The sequence below is a fragment of the Sinocyclocheilus grahami genome, unplaced genomic scaffold (genome assembly GCF_001515645.1).
Source record: "Sinocyclocheilus grahami isolate Dianchi unplaced genomic scaffold, SAMN03320097.WGS_v1.1 scaffold1524.1, whole genome shotgun sequence".
Lineage (NCBI taxonomy): Eukaryota > Metazoa > Chordata > Actinopteri > Cypriniformes > Cyprinidae > Sinocyclocheilus > Sinocyclocheilus grahami.
Window position 1 is genome coordinate 152,098 of NW_015506703.1, and position 26,432 is coordinate 178,529.

The following is a 26,432-nucleotide window of genomic DNA, read 5'->3' on the forward strand; positions in this document are numbered from 1 at the left end:
TCCGTTGTAGTTTGATGGTACATTTTTATATATATTACGGGCCCATCTGTCAACACCTACTTTTATTCACACGCAGAGGAATTTCAGAAGGCACAAACTGCCAAGCTGTTCTATCATAACAAGCTCCAGTGACAACAAGTGACCGCAAAAAGCCTTTCTACTGGCCAACTCACTGTCATCAGTCTATCCCTGAATGTCTCAATGTTTATTCCCCTTCAAATGGAAAGAGTCAGCAGGGGTTTACTTTGTACAATATTTTGACAGAAGCAAATTAAGACTGGATCAAATGAGTCTAATAATAATTAAGAAATATTTAAAATGTATATGTGCCGAAGGTTCAAAGGAATATTTCACCCAGAAATGAATATTTTGACAATTTACTCGTGTCTAAATTCATGTTTTGGTATTGATTTTTTCTTTTTGATAATGTAACGTTTACTCCTTTTCTTATTATTATAATGAATGGGGACTGGAGTTTTCAAAGAACTAAATTCACAATGAAAGTACAATAAAAGTAGTCCATATGACTCATGCACTATATTATATCTTCATAAGTCTTAGCTTTAAGTGACAAACAGCAATTTAAACTGTTATTCACTGAAAGCTTCCCCTCCAGTGAGCTTTTAATCACTGAAACCGTATCAGTAAATTTGAGAGAACAACAAGAAAAATTGTGTTTAAGTTGGGTGTTTAAGTCACACAAATTGTTATGTTTAATTAATAATTCAAAGCATATTTTATTTACTTTACAGTGATTGCTGTAAGAGTCATACTGTGCTCATGTAGGGCATTCAAAATTGGCACATTTGAAATTTGCCACTATTGTCAGCTTTTACATCTCTTGTCTTCTTACTCTGAGTTACGCTAACCCATATCCATGCTTCCTATTGTTTCACACTGTGAATGTGGTGTAGTGTTTCCAATCATCCAGGCATTTCTGTGATCCCTTAGCTGAGATCTGAGTCCTGGACTCAAAGTCTAGTGTTATAATCCAGTGCTGCTATTAGCTATTTCTGCACACCTGAGATCAAATTCACATTCACTGCTACTAACTGCTAAAAATGACAGACTGGCACTTGTGATGAATGCAACAGAGCTGGAGGAGCACCAATAACGAGCACGTTAAAGGCTGACTAAGGCAAGTCTGCTTAGTGAGTGTTTAGGGGTGCTGCTAGGAGTCCTTTTCCTAATTAAATTCTTTCACAGTTTACCAAGGCTAAAATAATTACATTCGTTTTCAGCTATTTTTGTGTGCAATATTATCTCAAAATAACTTAAAAAAACATGATTTTGTTGTGCATGGCCATGGCTGCTTCTTTGAGCAAATGTGCACAGCAATATAGGCAATATAAATTCAGTCCGCATTCACATTCACAGCTGTGTCTTTCCAGACACCCATCCAGGTGGCCTGTTGTAGTCCCACCAACCCCCCAGAATTCCTAGTGACAGCCCTGGGTGTACAGTACATTACAGGCAAGGCCTAGTTTCCAGTCAGTCTCATGTTTTAACTGTGAGTGTGTTGACACTCGCCAAGGTGTATGCGAATCACGCCTTGCTTGTGAAGTTTCAATAAATGTTCAAATTCGGTTGGCATCGAATGCACGTTCTTCTTGCTCTCTCGATCATCATAGTAATGGTTGGTGATCGGCTGACTGTCATATGGATGTTTACTAAAAGGCCAAAAACCATACAAATGGACATTTGAACAGATTTCTAGTGCTAAGCTGGCCACGATGAGTCCTGTGCTGGGTCGAACTGAGTTAAGGCCTTGCTCACGCCAAAACTTTGACAACCTCCTCAAGTATTCCGGATTCAGGAAAACGGGCAGAGGGCTGTTGCTGCCAAAGTCCTCCAGTGTGTAAAAGGCACGCAAGGATACAGGTGTGTTGTGACTGTAGGAGAAAGCTGGCAACAGCAATAAGGCTTGTCCATAAGGACGAAGGCTTTCCACAAATGGACGACGGCGCTCCATCAGTCCACTGTACCTGTAAAAGAAGAGGTGGAGAAAGAAAAGCCTGAATATTCCTCTCAATGATTCCAGATCATTAACAATGTGTGTAGTACTTATGTTTAGTAAGGAATAAATATCTGTGAAAAAAGAAATGCAATTCCATTGCCAAAGATAATATCAATAATAGATACATTAAAACTATTCTTGCAAGTTGTGTTTACAGAAACTTTTTAAAGACTTTTCTCAAACATTTTAGAGGTGGTATAAATGCAGTTTAATAATTGGACACTGGACACTGTCCGTCCACATCGGAGACAAATACACGTGCGACAAACCGTATCTGATATATCGCCCAGTATCCAGAATCACAGTAATTCATCTGTCCACATAACAAATTGCATAGAAAAATGATTGGAAACCCCTTCTTTGAGTGAGTTTAAATCCCTTAACTACAAAACAACAACACCGTATTTATAAGTTCATAATATATGCTATATTTATAACTTTTCATACATTTTTTTCAGGAAATTTGTTAAAGGTTAAAGCCGGTATGAGAAATAAAGAAACATTTTCAATCAGTTTATTAAAATTATTACATTTGAAGTATTTCAAGTGTTTTATGATCATTTAATCACTTTAAAAGTTTTGACTCAAAAGCATATTTTTCTGATAAGTAAAAACATTTGCAATCATGCGCGAATTTGTGTGTTGGGGGGGGGGGGGGGGGGGGGGGGGGGGGGATGATTTATCACTGGCATTATTTTATATTACCTATGTTTTTCTGCTGATTTTATATCAATGGATGCGATTTTGGAATTAAGTGATTATAATCGGTTAGCCCATCGAGGCACAGCTGGACAGTCTGAAAATTATAATGTTGGCAGTTACCTAGCAAATTATCTAATATAAAATGTTGAAAAACTACTTTTAATGTGGTTAACATTCATGCATTGATATTCATAAAATACTACTGACAAAGAGAATATTTGTAGGCCTATATTCAGCTACACATTGTCATATGAACAACCAGTCAGTAGCGACATGTTCTCACAGCTGTAAGCCACTAATTTCGATGGGGAAAAGTGTCCTAATTAATCTAAATTCACTTCTATATGTTTGATTCAATTAACAGAACCTACTCATTTTAGTCATTTGGTCGGTAATTGGACTACACTGTTCGTGCTATACGTTTTCAATTCACTAGCTGCTCATTAGAGTCATTATTGTTCTGTAATCAATGGCTGGTGGAGCTTTAGGTTTTGATTCACTGTAAAGAACCGGCTCATAAAAGTCGGTGATGATGCGCCGCCACGGAGTACGAGATTAAGAGCAAGTACACTGTCCGTCCACATCGGAGACAAATACACGTGCGACAAACCGTATCTGATATATCGCCCAGTATCCAGAATCACAGTAATTCATCTGTCCACATAACAAATTGCATAGAAAAATGATTGGAAACCCCTTCTTTGAGTGAGTTTAAATCACGGATTGATAATCGTTCATCCTGTTCATGATAGGCACTGCTGCATTTATAGCAGCAAGAAATCTGATTCTTTGTCTAAACAGAATTACATTTTATTTGTCACTACAGCCAATCACAGACTTACTTCTCATGGAGGATGCTGGGATTTGCAGTCACCAGGTTGGTTTTTTTGCCCACATCTTTCTCATATCCCTTATCCAGTGGCGGAAGGTTACATCTGAAATGTAGGGGTGGACAGAGATTGATTAGGCCAGCATTAGGCATTGTTGCTGATAGGAAATAGAATGAGAGAGGTGCCATTATGCCCTATATTAAGGCTTGTACCTACATTTAGTAGCATAAAAAACATGGATAATTATCGTGCCACAAATATTATTCTGATCATTTTGACATTAATCTGGCCAATATGTAAGATGGTTTGATCTGATACAGACCGAATGACAAACTGGGCTGAATTTATTTCTTCTCCACAGCTGCTATTGGCCAGAATACCTCCATTCCCCACCACGGCACATGATTCCCATGTTGCATTTCCAAAGGGCTGCTCCTACAATCACACACACACACAATGTAACTCCAAATTCATTAGACAAACCATACAGTAATTCACCCAAAATTTTAATGCTGGTACGCTACCTTAGCCAAAATGTTGAACAGGGCTTGTGTCACCTGAAGCGGCTTTCTCCTCTCTCCATCATAAATAACATTTGACCCGAGTGGGGTGTTATTCTGTGTGACCACAGCCTTTGACACAGCATGGCATTTGCTACTCATTAATGACCTGGAAGGAAACAGACGCTCAGTCTGATGTGTTGCAGTTATGTGAAAATCTAACAAAAAGAAGCCATAGAGTTTATAGGGCAGAAAATCCCAATATGTTTTTGTGTAATAAAGACATAAAATCGAACCTCAAAGGAACAGATCTTTTGATAATAGTTTTCATTTTTGGGTGAATTAAGTAAGCATTTCTACAGGGTATTTGTCTGGTTTATATGATCCATAATCAACAGAACACTACTTTTATTCTTATCCAGCAAAGCTTTGCCACAGATGTCTCAGTTTAACCTAATAAAGAGAACATCCCATGGTCCGCTTTGGGCTACTCTTTTACCTGAATCTTTTCAAGTTTGCCTCATGTTTTTTCCATTTGTCTGAGTAGTTTTCCAGTGCCTTGGCAATTAATACACTGTCTCTGAAAGAATTAAACGCATACAAACAAAAATTACATACTGTGGTGATTCACAATCATATGCTTTATGAGAAACATAAAATGATATTATTTTGTATTTTAAAATGAATTTGTTTAAAAAAGAAATTATCTAAAAATGTAAATGTTGTCAATGTAAACATGATCATTGAATTAAGAGACAAAAAAATTATATCATTATATTACTTCTAATATGACTGAAATTATTAAATTATATGAAAATATGAAGGTAACATAAAATGAAAAAAGTACAGGTGTTATATGCTGTGAAGTGTTATCTAAGCAAGTTTGCACCTTTGCATACTTACTTGCATCCCTTGCAAGATTGTGTTTCTGGTCTTTTTTGAGGAATCCTAGATGAGGGGTGTGGGATTACATTACTGTAGAGAGAAAGAGATTTAAAATGTTAACAAAACAAAATTGATCGCTCATAAATAAGGGTTCAAATATTGTTGCAGAGGCAAAATCTCATTAATAGTAGAAAATTAACAAACAAACCCATTCTAATATTCAAGTGGCAATTCAAAGTGTTGTTGCAGAAGAATAAACACTAAATGTCACTCATAATTGAGATCACAGGAATAAATTTACATGTAGGAATGCCTGCAGCTCACATAGCAGGAGAAAAAAATATCAGCAACTATTGGTTTTATTGGGAGAGCATTAACAACAGTCAGTTCCTGTGTCCTCGAATATGAATGGCTGATGACTAATATTTTGTGTGCTGCAGACAGCCTCTCTCTGTCTCACAATATATTTGTCCCTCTATCTCCCTATCTTTCTTTTCACTTTCTGTCCCTTCCTTACTTTCTGTTACACCATATCACTACCTGATTCCCTTGCACACTATTTAAAAAATACAATTCCTCTGAGCAGATCAGATATTGAACCTTCAATATATCTAAACACAAACAGCCTTGTTGAAAAGAATCTTAAAATTATCTTCATACTACTGAAAAACTACTGTGAGATGTTGGGGGCCACAGGTGATCTCTGACCTTTCAAATTCAGAGTCTATTTGTAGGTTTACTCTTTATGAGGCCTATGTAGCAATTTACCATTATAAAGTTTCAGATGTGATTCGCCAAAAGTCACTTTTATTATACTTATCTTCATGTAAAAATTAAAGACTTAAGTTTGTTTCCTGTCATTTGGCATGTAAATAACAGAAGCCTAATCCACATTACCTATGGTGGAACACCCAGTGATTCTGTGCCGCTGTGAAGTTCTCAGAGAGTTTAATCTCTCACATGCCTTGTTGTGATTAAAGGCTGCTGTTGCCAGTGTAACAGCACATAATAAGGGAATGGTCACAGCCATGACAGAAGAAAAAAAAACAACATTACCTTATACTGTGATTCAATTCACAGTATCTACATTTAATCAACAAGTCAACTTCAGAATGCTCTAGTCCAGGGGTAGGCAAGTTCGGTCCTACAGAGCCGCAGTCCTGCAGAGTTCAGCTCCAACCCTGAAAACAAAACTCACCTGCCTATAGCCTTAGTAATCCTGAATACATTGATTAGCTTGTGCAGGTGTGTCTGATTAGGGTTGGAGCTGAACTCTGCAGGACTGCGGCTCTCTAGGACTGAACTTGCCTACCCCTGCTCTAGTCTAACCAAATGCGTGTTTAACACGCTTATTGTGTTCCAGCTGACTTGAGAGCGAGAATGTAAACAAAACCATGTCTGTCTGAAGGAGGAATGCTAATACAATTTGCGGTTTATTTTATAATTCCGAACACAAATTGTAATGGCATATATGTAAAACTTTGTCCTATAATTGTATAGCTGCTTATATTTTCAGATTTTTATGTTGCTCTGTTCTAAATACCTTAACATTTAAAGGATTTGCTGCAACGCAATTTTGTCTGATATGTGAATTATTTATTAGCCTATTTTTTATCCATGCTGCAAATGCTTTAAAAACAGCTTTAAAAATTACTTTATTGCATTCCAGATGCTTTTAAAGTACTTTCACTGTCAATTTTATGGGTAGCTTGAATGTAAAACATTGACATGAATTCATTGTATTCCCATTTGTGAAAATAGCCAACAAATTAATTGTTGTAGGCTAACCTGATCTCATGAAAGTGCGTGTAGCACGATTTTCTGCTTCTATTTGGCGTAATATTTCTATGCAGAAATTGACTTTGGCATGCAAAAGACTGATAAATTCATAATTAATGGCATGGCTGGTTCAGTCGACAGAAATACGGGACACACAGACCTATAATAATATGGGACACACAGGCCTATAATAACTGCTGAAATGTTTGCGGGGCAAATCTAGTCAGTCTGAGTGCTCATGATACGCACAGTGCATACAGCCGTACACCTGCTGATGCAGTAGATCTTACAATTCTTATGAGCGTGTGCGTGTGCGTGACCGTGATTTGTGCACAAGCATGTCAGTGAGCACGGCATCACAATCGATCAGATGTTAAAGTTGCGTTCGTTACTATAGCAACCCCCCCCCACACACACACACACACACAAACACACACACACACACACACATACACCATATCACTACCTGATTCCCTTGCACACTATTTAAAAAATACAATTCCTCTGAGCAGATCAGATATTGAACCTTCAATATATCTAAACACAAACAGCCTTGTTGAAAAGAATCTTAAAATTATCTTCATACTACTGAAAAACTACTGTGAGATGTTGGGGGCCACAGGTGACCTCTGACCTTTCAAATTCAGAGTCTATTTGTAGGTTTACTCTTTATGAGGCCTATGTCGCAATTTACCATTATAAAGTTTCAGATGTGATTCGCCAAAAGTCACTTTTATTATACTTATCTTCATGTAAAAATTAAAGACTTAAGTTTGTTTCCTGTCATTTGGCATGTAAATAACAGAAGCCTAATCCACATTACCTATGGTGGAACACCCAGTGATTCTGTGCCGCTGTGAAGTTCTCAGAGAGTTTAATCTCTCACATGCCTTGTTGTGATTAAAGGCTGCTGTTGCCAGTGTAACAGCACATAATAAGGGAATGGTCACAGCCATGACAGAAGAAAAAAAAACAACATTACCTTATACTGTGATTCAATTCACAGTATCTACATTTAATCAACAAGTCAACTTCAGAATGCTCTAGTCCAGGGGTAGGCAAGTTCGGTCCTACAGAGCCGCAGTCCTGCAGAGTTCAGCTCCAACCCTGAAAACAAAACTCACCTGCCTATAGCCTTAGTAATCCTGAATACATTGATTAGCTTGTGCAGGTGTGTCTGATTAGGGTTGGAGCTGAACTCTGCAGGACTGCGGCTCTCTAGGACTGAACTTGCCTACCCCTGCTCTAGTCTAACCAAATGCGTGTTTAACACGCTTATTGTGTTCCAGCTGACTTGAGAGCGAGAATGTAAACAAAACCATGTCTGTCTGAAGGAGGAATGCTAATACAATTTGCGGTTTATTTTATAATTCCGAACACAAATTGTAATGGCATATATGTAAAACTTTGTCCTATAATTGTATAGCTGCTTATATTTTCAGATTTTTATGTTGCTCTGTTCTAAATACCTTAACATTTAAAGGATTTGCTGCAACGCAATTTTGTCTGATATGTGAATTATTTATTAGCCTATTTTTTATCCATGCTGCAAATGCTTTAAAAACAGCTTTAAAAATTACTTTATTGCATTCCAGATGCTTTTAAAGTACTTTCACTGTCAATTTTATGGGTAGCTTGAATGTAAAACATTGACATGAATTCATTGTATTCCCATTTGTGAAAATAGCCAACAAATTAATTGTTGTAGGCTAACCTGATCTCATGAAAGTGCGTGTAGCACGATTTTCTGCTTCTATTTGGCGTAATATTTCTATGCAGAAATTGACTTTGGCATGCAAAAGACTGATAAATTCATAATTAATGGCATGGCTGGTTCAGTCGACAGAAATACGGGACACACAGACCTATAATAATATGGGACACACAGGCCTATAATAACTGCTGAAATGTTTGCGGGGCAAATCTAGTCAGTCTGAGTGCTCATGATACGCACAGTGCATACAGCCGTACACCTGCTGATGCAGTAGATCTTACTATTCTTATGAGCGTGTGCGTGTGCGTGACCGTGATTTGTGCACAAGCATGTCAGTGAGCACGGCATCACAATCGATCAGATGTTAAAGTTGCGTTCGTTACTATAGCAACCCCCCCCCACACACACACACACACACAAACACACACACACACACACAAACACAAATTGCAGAGGGCCTCACACGTCAACTTCGTACAGGGCCTCGCACCCCCCTTGCGACGGCCCTGTCTGCAGGCATCTGTTTACAAAAAAAATGTAAGTGGAATGTTTTGTTTTTTTTTCTTTTCAGTGTGTTCAATGTTCTATTCTGTTCTGTTTAGGAACAAACCACAGAGTGACCCCTTTCAAAATAGACAAAACCATGCATATACTCCAAATGGTTCAAGAACAGCATGCAATTTACTTTGGTTATGCCTTTTTAAGCGTTTTAGGCATATTTTACAGGAATGCTAAGGGGTTAATATTAATACTGAACTGAAGCTTTCTGATATCAATGCAAACAATAAATGAAACGTAAGATGTTGCCAGTTGTTTTTGTATAAAACAAGAGAAACAGCATTGCCATGGGTGGCAGTGAATATATCTGACTACTAAATACTGCGACTGACCGATCATAATTATGTTTTATAGAGAGCCATGTAATAAATGTCATTTAGTTGTTAATTTAATTATCATGGTTCATTTGAAGATGCTTGTTATTCATAACAGAATTGACTGTTTCAGTCAGTAAATGTTTTGTCACATGAAATGCAAAATGATATAGCACTGTATTAAATATATTAAATGAAACTTTTGTCTAGCTAAAGTTAATGTTCAAGTTTAATGACTTTATAAGCCTTTGAATTTAAGAGATCAGTGTTCAGACATGCAAATGAAACTTTCAATTATTTTCTAAAGTGAAATGTTCCACGGAACTTTACTGAAACAGAGCAAACATCTAAAGTCCAACATTTAGACCTTTCCAAAACATTGAACCATTTTTCCAAAAGTATCATCTTGCTTTGCTTTCATGACCCCTTTGTAACAATGTAATATAATCTTTTGCTAATCAAATGTCTCCACGTATCTGACAGTACAAAGATTAAAGAGGCCTTTACTTACTAAAAAAATGATTGGTAACTAACTTGACCCGAAAAAAGACTTAATTTCAGTCTAGGTGGCCAGAAGACCGTATCGATATTTAGCACTCAGGTCTTTTAAAGTTCAGTCTCCAAATAGAAGGCTAGATAAGACACACACACACACAGGCTTAAATGAATATACTCACTTGTTAGAGAGGAATATCCAGAAGGAACACAGAAAGATGACAGGAAGGAGCCAGAGCATAAGAGTCCTCATAACGTGCATCCACTATCACACACGAGCTTCAGCGCACACATAGCCGCACACATGCATGTGCTCTCATAAACTCTCATTTGTAGATGTTGCCACTGCGAATGACTTCCTCTCTTGCTCTGCCGTCCTTCTCCTTATTGTATCACTGTGTGCGTCTGTTTCTTGACAACTGCACCCTTTTCTTTACTCTCCCTCTCTCTCTTTCTCTCAGACTGTTAATCTCCTCACCCTCCCTCACTCCTCTTTATTTAACTGCCACTAGCTCTCTTTCTCTTCTTTTCTCTACTGACAGGCCTGGCTTTTTATCACTTCTCTGCTGCTTTGCTCTTCCCTTCATTTATCACCCCACTTTCTTCTCATGTCTTCTTGTCTCGCACAAGAATGAATTCCTCCACTCCTTTCTTGTCCGCTATGTTCCTTTAAGGCATATTTGTTATTTTTCCATGCTTCTCCACCTCATCCTTTCTGTACTTTCTTGTCTTATGAACTGCTCAGACTTTCCTTCCATCCGGTTCCCTAGAAATCTCAGGCTGTTGCCTCTGCATTCTTAACCCCCTCCCCCTCTCGCTCACCCTGGGCACAACTTGTTTGCCCCTCCCTTCCTATCTCACTCACACACAGAGTCACTCACTCTTTTTCATTCTCTCTCTCAGGGTAATACGAGTGCCGAGTACAGATTTAGCCCATGGCAGCACCTCATGACTGTGAGGAAGGGTTATGTGTGCTAGAGAAGGGTTTTCCCCTTCATTTCAGCCAATGATGGTCAAAGAATCCAAAGGGCAACGGCCAATCAAATGCTCATCTGATGTGACCCCACCAGCTACCCCACTTTCTTCTGATACTTTGAGAAAGGGAACATTCTGTGGTGCTAGTAGTGAATGAAACTGTATGCACTGCACACTAGAGACATTAAAGGGATAGTTCACCCGTTCAGTTAATCGCCTTTATGTCATTCCAAACCTTTGTGACTTTCTGTCTTCTGTCGAACACAAAAGAAGATATTTTGAAGAACTGTTTTGTCCATACTACGCAAGTCAGTGACTACCATTATATGAAATCCAAAACCTTTGACTATCATTATATGACAGAATAAAAAGTCATACGTGTTTTGGAAAGACATGATGGTGAGTAAATGATGAATATTTTTCATTTTTTATAATACTTGGATCAATGTTCTTAAGCACAAAAACACAGGCCCTTATGGACATCATATGGATATCATAAATACGTATTTTAAAGAAATCAGGGTGAAAATATTGAGGAATACATCTGTGTAAAGAATTGAGAATGAATATAAAGAAACTACTCTTTAGTCTGAGCCATGTCTCCTTCCCTCCATCACTCTATTCTTGAATTGTATGCTTGAGCTGGAAGAAGAGCTCATGACACACTGTGAGACATTTTGTGTAGTTTGCGTGTGATCCTGACTTATGGTAAAATGTTAAAGAAAACAGAAATTACTGTACTGCACATTCATTGAACTGCACCGAGTAGTTGATATTTTAAGCAGTGACATGATAAACTTCATCTAAGAGTGTATAAAACTCAAGAGAGTGTATAAAAAGAGTGGTAAACAGTTCAGTTACCATTTACCACATTCAGACCACAGAAAATCTGTCACTTTAAAAAATAGACTATAGTAAAAGCCAACTGTTGCATCACGATGCAAATATTGAGCGATTCTAGTTGTGATTCCAAATTATGTTCCTATTATGTGAAACAGTAAATATTTTATGTGCTTTGAATTTTTTATCTGCTTGACCACACATAATAATCTTTCCAAGCTGTTTGCTGCTAATATGCTCTTGATATTGGTTAGTGTACATATAGTAGCAGTGAATTAAACTACAATAAAACTGTTTCTTTGGTTGCATAAAGATGCATGGTGATTAAACAGAATGTATGATTATGCAGTTGAATAGTTGCAACTATATGGTGCTTCTTTAACCTTGATGCCTGAAGGATGTTTATCAGATGCAGAGCCATGCGAGAAGCTGAGAACTAAACAGAATGTACAAGCAGTTTACATAAATTACTTTTTGTTTTTGGCAAAATATTTGTTAATTTCCACTCTGCCATTTGAATTTTCAAAACATATTCAGCATTAGTTTAGACACAAATGTAAACACAGAACTGTAATCACATTCCAACAAATAAATACCTTGGGTTTGTCTGAAATCATATACTTTCTAAGTACTACTTTTTGAATAAGTAATTACTTTGCAACCATTAAAAAGTACTCTATATACGCTAGTATAAATGTGTGTAGTATGAATGTAATCTGAACATACTACATTCGTCATGTAGTCATTGTCATGTGACCTACCAGCATCAGTTGCATTGCTTCACTGACATAAATAACACTTCTCCTCAGAATCTCACTGGAAGTAGTAGGTCATCCGGGGACTTTTTTAGCTACTTTTTCTGTTTCACTGTGAAACATGCACTGTTTTTTGCTGTATAGTAGGGAAGTATGCATATTCAGATGCAACCCTCGATTAGCCGGTTCAGTTTAATTAGGGTTGGAGCTAAACCCTGCAAGACAGTGGCTCTTCGGGAGCAGAATTGGACATCCCTGATTTATAAGGTTTTATTTATTTATATTTTTGTTTCTCTACTCAGAGAGGTCAATGGACAAAAAAAAATCACTATGTCAACATGTTTTTTTTTTCCTTGATTTCCTTGTTAATTTCCTCATTTGGGACCCTTGACCACAAAACCAGTCTTAAGTGTCAATTTTTCTAAAAGCTGAATAAATAAGCTTTCCATTGATGTATGGTTTGTTAGGATAGGACAATACTTGGCCGAGATACAACTACTTGAAAATCTGGAATGTGAGGGTGCAAAAAAATCTAAATATTGAGAAAATCACCTTTAAAGTTGTCCAAATGAAGTTCTTAGCAATGCATGTTACTGATCAAAAATTAAGTTTTGATATATTTACAGTAGGAAATTTACAAAATATCTTCGTGGAACATGATCTTTACTTAATATCCTAATGATTTTTGGCATAAAAGAAAAATCTATTATTTTGACCTATGTGTTTTTGGCTAATGCTACAAATATACCCCAGCGACTTCAGACTGGTTTTGTGCTCCAGGGTCACATTTGGTAATTAGTTCCATCACAACTGTTGTTTCAGTAATCATTATACGTGGGTGTGGGTTCCTCCAATGATTTACTGTGCTTTCCTTGTGGATTATAATAAAAACTCCTTCGTTGTGCGCTTTATACAGCCCAAATTTTGTGATAACAGGACTGCAATCAGAAAATGGTGCAGCAATGCTATAGTAACGAAAGCAACTTCAACGCACATCATATAATCAGATAAACAGGATAAACATTATCATTCCATTCAGATATAGCCTGAAAGAATGTGGATTTCTAGCATATTTTCTTGAACTTCTCAGGTAATACCCAGGTTAAGTTGTACTAATAGCGATGCACTCATTATATTTTTATTGTACTATACTAAGTGTATAATAAATGTGTTATTTTGGAACAACTTTAAGTATTTTAAGTGTGCTTTAAGATATGCTTATGATCAACTTTAAGCTAATTGCAGTATATTTTAATATAGTTAGTTGTGTTAAAATGGAACCACTTCAAGTAGGCCTATCTTTGGTGTAATTGTACTTCTTTATATTATTTAAAATACACTTTTATACTTCTTGAAATACAGTTAGATTATATTTTAAGATTCACTTTAATGTGCTTCTAGAACATTTTCAACTGCATCATTAGAAATGCTCACTAGAAATGCATTACCAGCACACTATTAGTTTGTTATAAAGCTATTTTTCAGCATTCTAAAATGGTATATTCAAAAGCACAAAAATATTAAATTAACATGACACACTCACATACACACTTTCAAATCTAGAAAACTTTAATGTATATCCTGTGTATATTTCAACAATACATTCCTTAAGTACATTTAAAAAGTACAACAGCATATACAAACTCTTGACCAAAATAATTATAATAAATAAATAACTACTTTATAACATTTCTGTTATACCTGTATTACTGGAAAGTACACTATGAATATTCCATCACTGAATAAAAATGCATAATGCAATTTTCTGCACAAACACAAAAACAATAAAGCAAAGAAGTGAATAAAGTGCTTTTTGTCAGTCCTGTGTCTTGTCTTTTGTTCCCCAAGTGCTTCCCATTACCCCATTTTCCCTCATGGGCAATTATGTTTATTGCTGCCAGGTGTTTCTCGTCACGTCATGTGTATTTAAAGTGTTTCCTACTCTGAGTTTGTCATCTGGTATTGAATGTCGTCTTTCCCTGCTACGTGTGATTTCCTGGTTCCTCGAACATTTAAGTGTTTGAAGTCAACTCCTCGTCTCCTTAGTTAAGCCTGTTTGAAGTCAACTCCTCGTCTCCAAAGTTAAGCCTGCAAATGGCTAAACCAATCAAAGAAACAAGTGGAGGATCACTTCTGCATCTGAGGGCTTGCAATTCAGACACTGTGGTATTTGCATCATCACAAGGTTTGTGAAAGGAAAAATAATTAATCAGTGGTTTTGAGTGGTGTTTTTGAATATCATATGTATTATAATTTGCATAAATATGCATTAGACTTTGACTGGTCTCAGTTCACCTCATCAAGCTTGGCATGAGCGTTAATTTTTATCCTCTTGTCTGTCATCACTATACAATACTCTGTGTTACGTTGAACGTCAGATTAGAAAAGGCCCAACATCTCTACAACAGAAGTGCTGAATTCAAAGTTAGCATGACACTCAGAGCCCCAACAGTCACTTTGCTAGGAAATGTCAGCCAGAATTAAGCCTTTGAGATTCATTGATATGAGATTAAACACACTTATCATTCTCTTAATTGCGTGTATGATATGATTTCAAGTAGCCTTCATAAGTGTATATACAGTGGGTACGGAAAGTATTCAGACCCCCTTAAATTTCACTCTTTGTTATATTGCAGCCATTTGCTAAAATTATTTAAGTTAAATTTTTTCCTCATTAAAATGAGGAAAAAAATTTACTTAAATGATTTTAGCAAATGGCTGCAATATAACAAAGAGTGAAAAATTTAAGGGGGTCTGAATACTTTCCGTACCCACTGTATTTATCTTTACCGTCGTGCATAGCATACGTTTGATGTAGCATATGTTTGCCTGAATAGTTAGCTTTTGTCTTTATTTCCTACTATATAAGCCTCTTATATTTGATACTTGTACATGTTTAATGACTATCATTGTTCATTAAATCTGACATTTAGCAAAAATGAGGCAGCGTAGTGTTTTATGTCATACATACATTGAGGTCTTATGAAGTGAAACAATTAGTCTGTGTAAGAAAATGAACATTATTTATAATATTAATATTAGTTATTAATTTCTATTAATTTACGAGTGAGTATGTGTCCAAATCTCTTTCTGAATAAACCCAAAGATTTTATTTTGTTGTTTGTCAGCCAATTTGTGTTATTATATGTTGATTAAGTATACAAATTCTTTCCAAACATTTTGTTGTTATAATGCAAGGAATTGAGAAGCTGTGTTGCCTTAAAGGTGCCATAGTAAAGTTGTTCTCAATAATTCAAAAATTCTTATATCTAAAACATTTAAACTGCATATAAAATATATGTACTTTGTGTACATAACAATGAAACAGTGCCACAAGATTGAGACAAACATCAGAAACTGGCTGTTCAAAATTGGACTCTTCACAGAACCATTTTTTCAGTAAAAGATTTGAATATGAATGCCACATATAACTGCTTTAAGTGTGCAAGAATAAATAGAGATATTTGTGTTTAAGTACAAGTGAGGTAAGGTTTATCCAGATTGCTCAGAGAAAAGGAAAATCTTCTATTTTTAGCGGTGCATGGAAAAATAATTCACCATGGCAACAATGGCAAACAGTAAAAACACCATGACTGAATACCATGACTTGAGATTCTGAATGTGTATGCATTTTAGGAAACTTAGTAAACACAGAAAATAAGAGAGACTGTCTATATCTTAGATAATTCCTAATATTATTTTAAAAAGAATGAACTATTGAAACTTTGGAATAAGATTAAATTGTTTAACATTATCATTGGTTAACAGTATCATTACATTATAATGAATATTAGTATAATTCTATTTATTAATCAAGGTTAATATCAAGGTTAATCAATTTCTACATAGACATTTCATATTGTATGAATTTGTTTTTTTTCTGTAAATTGGGATGTGCAATTCAGACTAGATAAATGAACTGGATCTAAAATAAATAAGGGGTGATGCGCAGAGCCACAGTCAAGTAATTTATTCACATAATGTTTTATCTTTTAAAATACAAAAGTATAAATTTCATCACAGGATGGAAGTCCTGAAAAAGAAATAAAATGATTAGGGGTCCAAGCACTGAAGTTCTGGAACCCTCTTGTATTTGTACTGATTTTGTTCTTCTTTTTCTGCCCTAAAAGTGTCTGGTCAGCCAAAACCGTAAGTCAAATTTGTAAACACCAAATTTGGCAGGATGGTCCCAAATCTCCCCCACTACTCAGATGCACACACACACCCTGATCGGACCATAGGTGGCGCTATAATAAGTACGTTTACATTTTCGCTCATATCTCCGCAACATACTGTTTACAATCAAAATAATTTCCCTCTGATTCTCTGAGTCAAGTTGAACAAAACGTATATCTTGGATTTTTTGCTATGAATAAAATAATTCCACCATTTTGAGCTGTTTAATAAACCTTTTTTTTTTTCAAACTCCTCCTAGACCATTTGTCCAATTAATGACAAATTTTGTATGTATCATCTAGAGACCCTGTTGACAAAAAGATATGAAAATAATTTGAATTCATCAAATGGGTTAGAAGATAGTTTAATAAGTGTATGGAGCCATGGCTACAAAATTAATTAGCTTATATCTTCTTAACGGTTTGACTAATTAAAATTCTTCTGTTAAATGTTTGTCGTTAGTGTCTATAGATGATGCATGCACAATTTTGTGAGAATCAGTCAAGTGGTTTAAGAGGATAATACTAATGTTGGCCATCAGAGGGAGGCACAAGACAACAAATTATTTTTAGATTCATAGTTTAAAATCTGTGTAAATGGTTCAATCGATTAACTATGTATAACATTCATTAGAGTTTCATAAAATGTAATAAAGGCTAAACCAATCTGTCTAATCAGAAATATGTGATTTCCAAAATACCTTCATATATATATATATATACTAAATTCAGAAAATATTTGTCAAGTTGTCAGACATGACTGCATATTTTGCGGTCCAGTTAAAATGAAGAGACAATATTATTTGGGTCTGACTTTGTTCCGTGTTTTGTGTGTTTTGCTCCCCATGTGCCCTCCTTGCCCATATTTGGTTAGTTTCCTGTTCCTGTCCTGATTTTGTTGATTTGATTCCAGGTGTGTCTTGTCGTCCCCTCGTCTTGTCAGGTGTTTAAATAGTGTTCCCTGTTTTTAGTTCAGCGTCCGGTATTGTTTGTCTACATGAGCTACTTGAGTTTTCCTTGTTCCTTTGTTCTAGTTCAAATTCTCTGGCTTGATGTACTCCTCGTCTCCCTCTGTTCCTCCACTCAGTAGTGCAACAGTGACAATTTGTCTGTTGTAATATGGTACATAAAATAATACTTCCATAGAAACACTTAAATAGTCCTACTCTTATTTCGTTTGAAAAGAGACCATTGTAACGTAACCGTATCCTCTACACAAGGCATTTCCCAGCGGGCACTTGATATCAATTTAATGTCAAATATTAGTCATTGATGACGATGCTGTAACCTCATTTTAAATTCAGTTTGGACGGTAATTTCTTCTAGTCGTAATTGGGTGAAAATAAGAAGCTAATCAAATCAACATCATGTCAAGTTTTTTACATCATTTTGATTTGCATATTTGGCCTGTTTTTTGTTATCAATTTGATATTCCTTCTATTCCATGTTCCTCCTTTATCTCATAACATGCTTGTACGCAAATAATACTGGTTGTACTGTCCTCTGTCTAATCCTATGAATCAAGTCCAGGTCTGCTTTCCCAAAAGCATCATAAGCCTAAGTAGATCATAGATCCTTTGCCACCAGTGGCCTCTACGATTAACTTATCTCATGATGTTTTTGAGAAACACAGCCCTGGTCAGACATCTCTGAGGATCTTTTGGGATTTTTGTTTAGTTTGATGTCAAATGATAAATAAATAAATCTGTGTATTCAGCATTTGAATTTTTAACAGAAAGATATGTTTCTAACTCACATAATTGATTTACGGTAATAGGCCTACTGTACCTGACAAACCCACGAGCCCAGTTATTCATTTACTGCTCTCAGGACCGAGTTTGGACACCCCTTACATAGACAATACTCACAGAAGGTATCAGATAACTGACATAGTGTAAGTAGATTTTTGGTTTCAGCAATTTCAACTGTTAATCTGTTAACAGAGATCAACTGTTAATATCAATGTGAATGACACATGAATGCTCATAAATTGAATGTGTAAATGGTTCAGAATAATGACTTGTACTTAGCAAGATGCTGCAAAAATAATCATTATAGTTTCATATGGATGAATAAACTTTATCAGTTTGCAAAAGAAAATGTGATCTCCAAAATACTTAAATATCATTAATGTTACCTTCATTTTAATATATCCAAATAATATAAAAACTTTTGTCACGCTGCATGACATGACAAGTTGCCTCTTTTTTTGCAGTAGCCTACATATTGCTGCCTTCAAGTGTACTCATGCCAACCTACATGCATTTCTGATGCCCTGGGTGCTTACAGCAATTTGAAAAATGTCAGCCATTTATATCAATGGAAATGAGAGATGAAGTCCGTAATACTAATGTTGGCCATCAGAGGGAGGCACAAGACAACAAATTATTTTTAGATTCATAGTTTAAAATCTGTGTAAATGGTTCAATCGATTAACTATGTATAACATTCATTAGAGTTTCATAAAATGTAATAAAGGCTAAACCAATCTAAGTCTAATCAGAAATATGTGATTTCCAAAATACCTTCATATATATATATATATATATACTAAATTCAGAAAATATTTGTCAAGTTGTCAGACATGACTGCATATTTTGCGGTCCAGTTAAAATGAAGAGACAATATTATTTGGGTCTGACTTTGTTCCGTGTTTTGTGTGTTTTGCTCCCCATGTGCCCTCCTTGCCCATATTTGGTTAGTTTCCTGTTCCTGTCCTGATTTTGTTGATTTGATTCCAGGTGTGTCTCGTCGTCCCCTCGTCTTGTCAGGTGTTTAAATAGTGTTCCCTGTTTTTAGTTCAGCGTCCGGTATTGTTTGTCTACATGAGCTACTTGAGTTTTCCTTGTTCCTTTGTTCTAGTTCAAATTCTCTGGCTTGATGTACTCCTCGTCTCCCTCTGTTCCTCCACTCAGTAGTGCAACAGTGACAATTTGTCTGTTGTAATATGGTACATAAAATAATACTTCCATAGAAACACTTAAATAGTCCTACTCTTATTTCGTTTGAAAAGAGACCATTGTAACGTAACCGTATCCTCTACACAAGGCATTTCCCAGCGGGCACTTGATATCAATTTAATGTCAAATATTAGTCATTGATGACGATGCTGTAACCTCATTTTAAATTCAGTTTGGACGGTAATTTCTTCTAGTCGTAATTGGGTGAAAATAAGAAGCTAATCAAATCAACATCATGTCAAGTTTTTTACATCATTTTGATTTGCATATTTGGCCTGTTTTTTGTTATCAATTTGATATTCCTTCTATTCCATGTTCCTCCTTTATCTCATAACATGCTTGTACGCAAATAATACTGGTTGTACTGTCCTCTGTCTAATCCTATGAATCAAGTCCAGGTCTGCTTTCCCAAAAGCATCATAAGCCTAAGTAGATCATAGATCCTTTGCCACCATTGGCCTCTACGATTAACTTATCTCATGATGTTTTTGAGAAACACAGCCCTGGTCAGACATCTCTGAGGATCTTTTGGGATTTTTGTTTAGTTTGATGTCAAATGAAAAATAAATAAATAAATCTGTGTATTCAGCATTTGAATTTTTAACAGAAAGATATGTTTCTAACTCACATAATTGATTTACGGTAATAGGCCTACTGTACCTGACAAACCCACGAGCCCAGTTATTCATTTACTGCTCTCTGAAGCTCTTTAAAAGCAAGTGCATTAGTACACTGAACTGTAATCTAGCATCAAGAATCAAAGGAAGTTTCGTGTGGGGAGATCAAGATCAACACAAAAAAGGAGCACAAATATTTTCTCCGTAGAATTCCTTAAGTACAAAATCTCATAATACGGTCTTAAAATGAAATACTACAGGGTTAAGTTAGCGGCTGTTCGGCATGAGACATGGCTGGCTGGTTTTGCTCTTTGTTCTACACCTGTGGACTGAATCAAGTACTGGGTGCCTCGCTGCAGACGAGGAGATCAAGCAGTCTTTGGGCTACTAAACTAATATTATGTAACAAGATGCATCTGCAAAACATGGTTTCCGTGCACAGTAACATATTTTATACTGAATCCACTTATTTCAAATCATGCAAACCTGTAATAAACCTGTTTCACGAATGAATCAGTTTTTGCACATATTTCAGACAAAATAATGGGGGGAAATGATGAGGAAGCCATTGCCTTCAAAAATGAAACATTTCGGAGACAAATCTAAAATTAAAAAAATACCAGTAAAATAATTAAATGCCATTATTTTTTACAAAATACCATTATTAATTTAGAGAAACAAACTTTTGTTGTAAAAATGTATATTTTATTCAACTTTGTCATACGAACCAATCAGTAAATAAAATGATGCAATTCTCACAAACTTACAGAAATGCTGTACATTACAGTAATGGTTCCCGCTTCATTTGGAATCTTACATTACCAAAAACTGACTAACAATTGAGGGAGTAAGTTGAGAACTCAGTAATGGCTATGAATAATTCACTGACTGAACAGGTCTGATTTCAAATTCCTAAGTTCCAAAAGACTTAGATTTTCCAAGTGTTTTTGACAGACTAATTAAAACGAACTGGTTCATGAGTCATTTCTTTCTTACTGTGTCTGTTGTTGCACACAGAGAACCACTGAGCCTATTTTAACATTATTTGACAAAACTGCATAAGACATAAAAATGTTTTAACCAATCACTATCTAGATCGATGTGTTTATGGGCATTTACAACATATAATTGCTATTGACATTTTCTCCTCAGTGTTGCATGATATGAGTGTCTGCATTCTGGTAAATAACAGGGTCTGCTCTATTTCTGTCACGTTTATGGTCTATTTTTGTTTTTTCCCTCTGTTCCTGCCTCCTGTTTCTGTATGCCCTTATTTGGTTTCCTTCCAGTTCCTGTCCTGATTATGTTTATTTTTCTCTGCTGTGTTCTATTAATTATCCTTGATTACTCCTCACCTGTTTCTGTTCTCCCTGATTGCATTTCATGTGTTTATAAGCCTTGTGTTTCTAAGTTTGCCTGGTCCGGTATTGATCGATGTTGTGTTTCCTGTGTGTCCCTGCCTGCCTTGTTTTACCCCGTCTTGGCTGATTATAGACATTTACTTTAAGTTTATCCCACATCTCTTCGTTTCACCACAGAAGGCAAATGTGACAATTTCCTGTTTTCACAGCAGAAGTGAACATAAGTCTAAACACGGAGGTCCTTGTAGCCGGAAAGCAGGTTTTATACAGTATCTTCCTCTGGAGTGATCCAAAAGTAATGTGGAAGGGGCTTGGCTCAAAACTTTACTTTTCAAATACCCATTGAAAATGAATAATTATTTGATATACACAGAACAGCTCCTTTATACACCCATCCCTGAGAATCACCAAGCAGAGTTCAATGTTTTTGTTTTTGTGCGTCTATAGAAATAGAGGAAGTGCAAGATGGACAATACAACAATAATTTTGGGGAAGTGAACAGCAACATGCTGCTCATGCTAAAACACAGAGCGATATTATTAGCTCAAGCAGTCATTCAGTGAGCAACCATGATTCACAAAGTAGTCATGAAGTTTCAGTTGCATCCTTCTGTTTTGCTATGAGAACTGTTTTATGCAGGTGATTATGACTTTGAATGGTGATTGTAAAATAACCTCATCACTGCCGCAGCAGGATGTGCCCAGATCCCCTGTGCATTTACTACTCCAGTGAGAGTGTCTTCTGCCCAAAAGATCTGGTAGCCCTGAGTTCCCCCTCAGCCCACCAATGGTGGAGAAAAAAAGGACAAACTGATGTGGCCACTACTTTCCCCTGAAAATGAATGCAGCATCATTCTGTGGGACTTCAGTGGGCACGAAAGAATTGAAGAGTACAGGCTCATGTTAAAATGGGGAGCAAATGAAATACACATTTATGATGAGAGGGTTAAAGTATATTATTCTACTGGTATGTTTGACTTAAAGCAGCATATCATTTAAACTCAAATGGAGAATTAAAAAACGAATTATATAAACTAATATTACATGTGTGCCACGAGGCTTTCAAAAAGTTAGTCATGTCACCCCCCCAATTATACATAAGGAATTGCCACTTTCACATATTGAAAAATATGTGACAATATATTTACTTATATATTGCAATGTATGTAATTTTATATTCAGTAATACACATATTGAACATATATTTATTCATGCAGTGTATATACACACATATATGAAAATATATATTTCTTATGTTAAACAATCATTTAAAATATAAGTGTTTTATATTTTTAAAAATATAGCTAGTTTACAATAGCATAAGCACACCTGCTCATACTAAAGCACTTCATGAATGGACTATCACTGCACTGAAAAGTGCCCAGCTACTACTTTTTAAATAAAGTAACTTACAGACTTAATGGTGTTGGGCCAGTTGTCAAGTTAACCACAGGCTCTACGCTTCAGCACAATGGAAATCCCACAAACTTACACATACCAGAAACCCTTTAAATGTCAAAATAATACAACATTAAACAGACTAAGACAAAAGGAGCCCCTACCAAGTATTGATTACATGTACAGTAAATGAACATACTTACCAGAAGGCCAACAATTCACAAAAAATTTTTTTTTACTGGTCTTATGAAGTATTGTAATTTGTTGAGATAGTGAATTGGTGGGTTTTTGTTAAATGTGAGCCAAAATCATCACAATTAAAATAACCAAAGACTTAAACTACTTCAGTCTGTGTGCATTGAATTTATTTAATACACGAGTTTCACAATTTGAGTTGAATTACTGAAATAAATGAACTTTTCCACGACATTCTAATTTATTGAGATGCACCTGTACAGCCAACAGCTTTTTTAATTTTTTCAAAATTCAGCCTTTGCCTGATATTCACTGGACTCTGCTACAAAACAACACTGATTTTAACATGGTCAGAACATCAGACGGTCACTTCACCGAATGAAGCACCTTCACAATGACTGTTGAGGACTTACCAGCATCAGTTCTCCAGTGTGTGCCAGCAGAAATGAACTAGGTCAGACAAATATGACTCTCCCAGTAAATATGAATGAAGGTAAGCCAGCTGATAAGCAGACACTTATATTTTTAGTGTTAGTTATGAGGCATATTTTAATGTTCCAGCGTGAATTTTTGTGTATTTGTGTATTTACCGTAAAAGAGGAAGCATAAGACGGGCAATCTAAGAATAATATGGAGAACTGAACAGCAACATGATGTGCATACAAACACAGACACTCGTGATGTTTGATGTGGTGAAATGTTACTGCCTGCCTGCACTGTCTTAAAACACAACACTATTTGCTAAATTAGTAACACTTCTATCACACTTGTACTCATATTTTCAAAATGTCACTAAAATAATAATAATAAATTTTATTTATAATACACCTTTCTCAAACTTAAAGCGCTACAACAAAAATACATAATATCAAAATACAGCAATAAATTAAGTTAAAAACACTACTAAAAAAATGTGTCTTAAGAAGTTTCTTAAAACAATCCAACGAAGCAGCATTCCTAATGCAGGCAATGAGTTCCATAATTTAGGCGCATTGTACGAAAAGGCCCTACGAAAAGGAATTTTGTATATAGCCTTTTGAAATCTCTTGATAGAACTTGCTGGTAGACCCACAATAAGAGAATTACAACAATCAAGCCTCGATGTGATAAAGGCATGGATCTCTGCATCAGGCCTAAAGAGAAAGAGTCTAATACGAGCAATGATTTGGAGATGGAAAAAAGCTACTTTTGTTATGTTTTTAAAATGAGAATTAAAAGTCAGCTGAGCATCAAAAATCACACCCAGATTAGGCATCTGCAAAGAAGGGGAAAAATAAATGTGGTCTGTTGAAAGTTAACACCGTGCTATAATGTGTTACGTTTTTTAAAAATGTGGTGTTTATGTAACAATAAAAAGAACCACAAGATGGAGACAAACATCAAACACAGTCTTGACCAAAAGTACATTGCTCATAGAATCATAATCAAGACCACATATATGCCTTCTGTCTTTGCTTTAGGTTTGCAAGAATAAAAAAATAAGTATTTGTGTTCACGAAAGTTATAGTTTATTTAATACTGCGGTATTAAATAATCAATTGACCTGGTGACAGTTTAAATTAAAATTCAATTTGTTAAGATTAGTTCATGCATTATGGTATCATGAACTTTTACAGCATTCATAAATCTAGTTTAATGTTACTATATACGTAACATTTTATCAATACTGAAAATTGTATAAATTAATCCAATTTAGCCTAGGAGCGAATATTAATTTACAATGAATAATAGTAGGCTATATTTCTAAATTATTATTAACCTAGGTTAATAAATGCTATAAAATGGGAGCCCGGTCTCATGAAAATCCGTATAAATAGTACACCAAATAAAAACGAAAACTTGTGGTATTGATAGACAAAAATGGTGAAAAAACGTGTTTGGCCTGCATATAGCCTAATATGCAGTTTTCGCATGCATATGATATGAAATTTGTTAGCATCTACCCCACAACCCTAATCCTACCCAATGCGTAGCATATATCGCATATTTATGCGAATCAATACCACGAGTTTTCTTTTTTATTTGGCGTACTACGCACTTTCATGAGATCGGGTTAAAAATGGTATAGCTACTGTTATAAAGTGTTATCAGTGGACTTAAAGTACATGTGAATGTGAATCATCAATTGAAAGGTGTCTCTATTGACACTCTATTGAAACAGTCGACTCTCGTGCCTTTTCTTTTGCATTTAAATCTTTATTACAAGCAATCCCGCGGGTCTTAAAGGGGTCATATGATGTTGCTAAAAAGAACATTATTTTGTGTATTTGGTGTAATGAAATGTGTTTATGCGGTTTAAGGTTCAAAAAACACATTCTTTTCCACATACTGTACATTATTGTTTCTCCTCTATGCCCCGCTTTTCTGTAACGCGTCGATTTTTACAAAACTCATCGATCTGAAAAGCGAGGTGTGCTCTGATTGGCCAGCTATCTGGTGCGTTGTGATTGGCCGAATACCTCAAGCGTGTGACTGTTTTTCTACCTCCACAAGTGCATCTATTATGTTGCCTTTGTTGATCTAAAAGTGTACCTTTCCTTGTTTTAAACCAAGCTAAAGCTACGTGTTGACTGTGAAACACAGTAGACTTTAATTATATCAATTTATTGTGAAATTACTACATTACCGTGTCAATCCATGTTCATTTTTACAGCGAACAATGCGCTGTCACTTTAATTCAGCGCGTGCAGCACAGCAAAAATAGACTCGGTGCGTAAATGATCTCTGCACTGCTGCAGACGCGCCGCTCCTGGAACGCAATGACGGACTGCAACCGCGCTCTAATCCGTTAACATGGGTGCGTAAAAAAACGCAACGCATATGCACTGCAGACGGAATATGTGTGACGCCTGTTTTAAAAGTGCACTTTTAGATATACAAGGCAAGGCAACATATGCACTTGTGTCTTGTGGAGGTAGAAAAACAAAGTTCTTTAAGACCCGCTGGACTGTTTGTAATAAAGATTTAAATGTAAAAGGCACGAGAGCCGACTGTTTCTGTCAGTGGTAAGTTTTAATTAAAAATATTTGTGATAACCTAACACAAGAAAGCTATATGCTGTATTCAAATGTGTTTCCACTTGCTTGAGCAACTTAATATACACATCTAAAAGCCAAATGCATTTAATACGCTGTTTCTATTAATTGAGTTTAAACGTGAATATATCTATGAAACATTGTGTTAACTGCACTGTTATAAAAGAGGATCACAATGCTGAAAAAAGCACTTTCAGTATAGGCTAACTACGTTTGGATTTGAAATCAAAATAATGGATAAATGTTGTGTTTGTGGTAAAAGCACAATGAGTCCGTGCTGCTTCTGCGCCGCATACGCACTGCAGACGGAGTATGTGTGAAACAGGCG

The 26,432-nt window shown here is 35.8% G+C and overlaps 1 protein-coding gene across 2 annotated transcripts; it reads right to left on the reverse strand.

Moving 5' to 3' along the window:
- Window positions 1-689: 689 nt before the first annotated feature.
- On the reverse strand, window positions 690-10,629 carry LOC107570947 (alpha-2,8-sialyltransferase 8F-like). Of its 2 annotated transcripts, XM_016257229.1 has the most exons (7): window positions 9,977-10,629; window positions 4,953-5,024; window positions 4,549-4,629; window positions 4,074-4,218; window positions 3,872-3,984; window positions 3,562-3,654; window positions 690-1,985 (listed from the first exon to the last, which is right to left on the reverse strand). In XM_016257229.1, exons 1-7 carry the CDS (start codon window positions 10,054-10,056, stop codon window positions 1,505-1,507), a joined length of 1,065 nt encoding a protein of 354 aa, XP_016112715.1. In that variant the 5' UTR covers window positions 10,057-10,629; the 3' UTR covers window positions 690-1,504. The 2 variants fall into 2 exon arrangements, with proteins under 2 accessions (XP_016112715.1, XP_016112716.1); XM_016257230.1 differs by lacking the exon at window positions 9,977-10,629 and having other exon boundaries at window positions 4,939-4,964.
- Window positions 10,630-26,432: the final 15,803 nt, after the last annotated feature.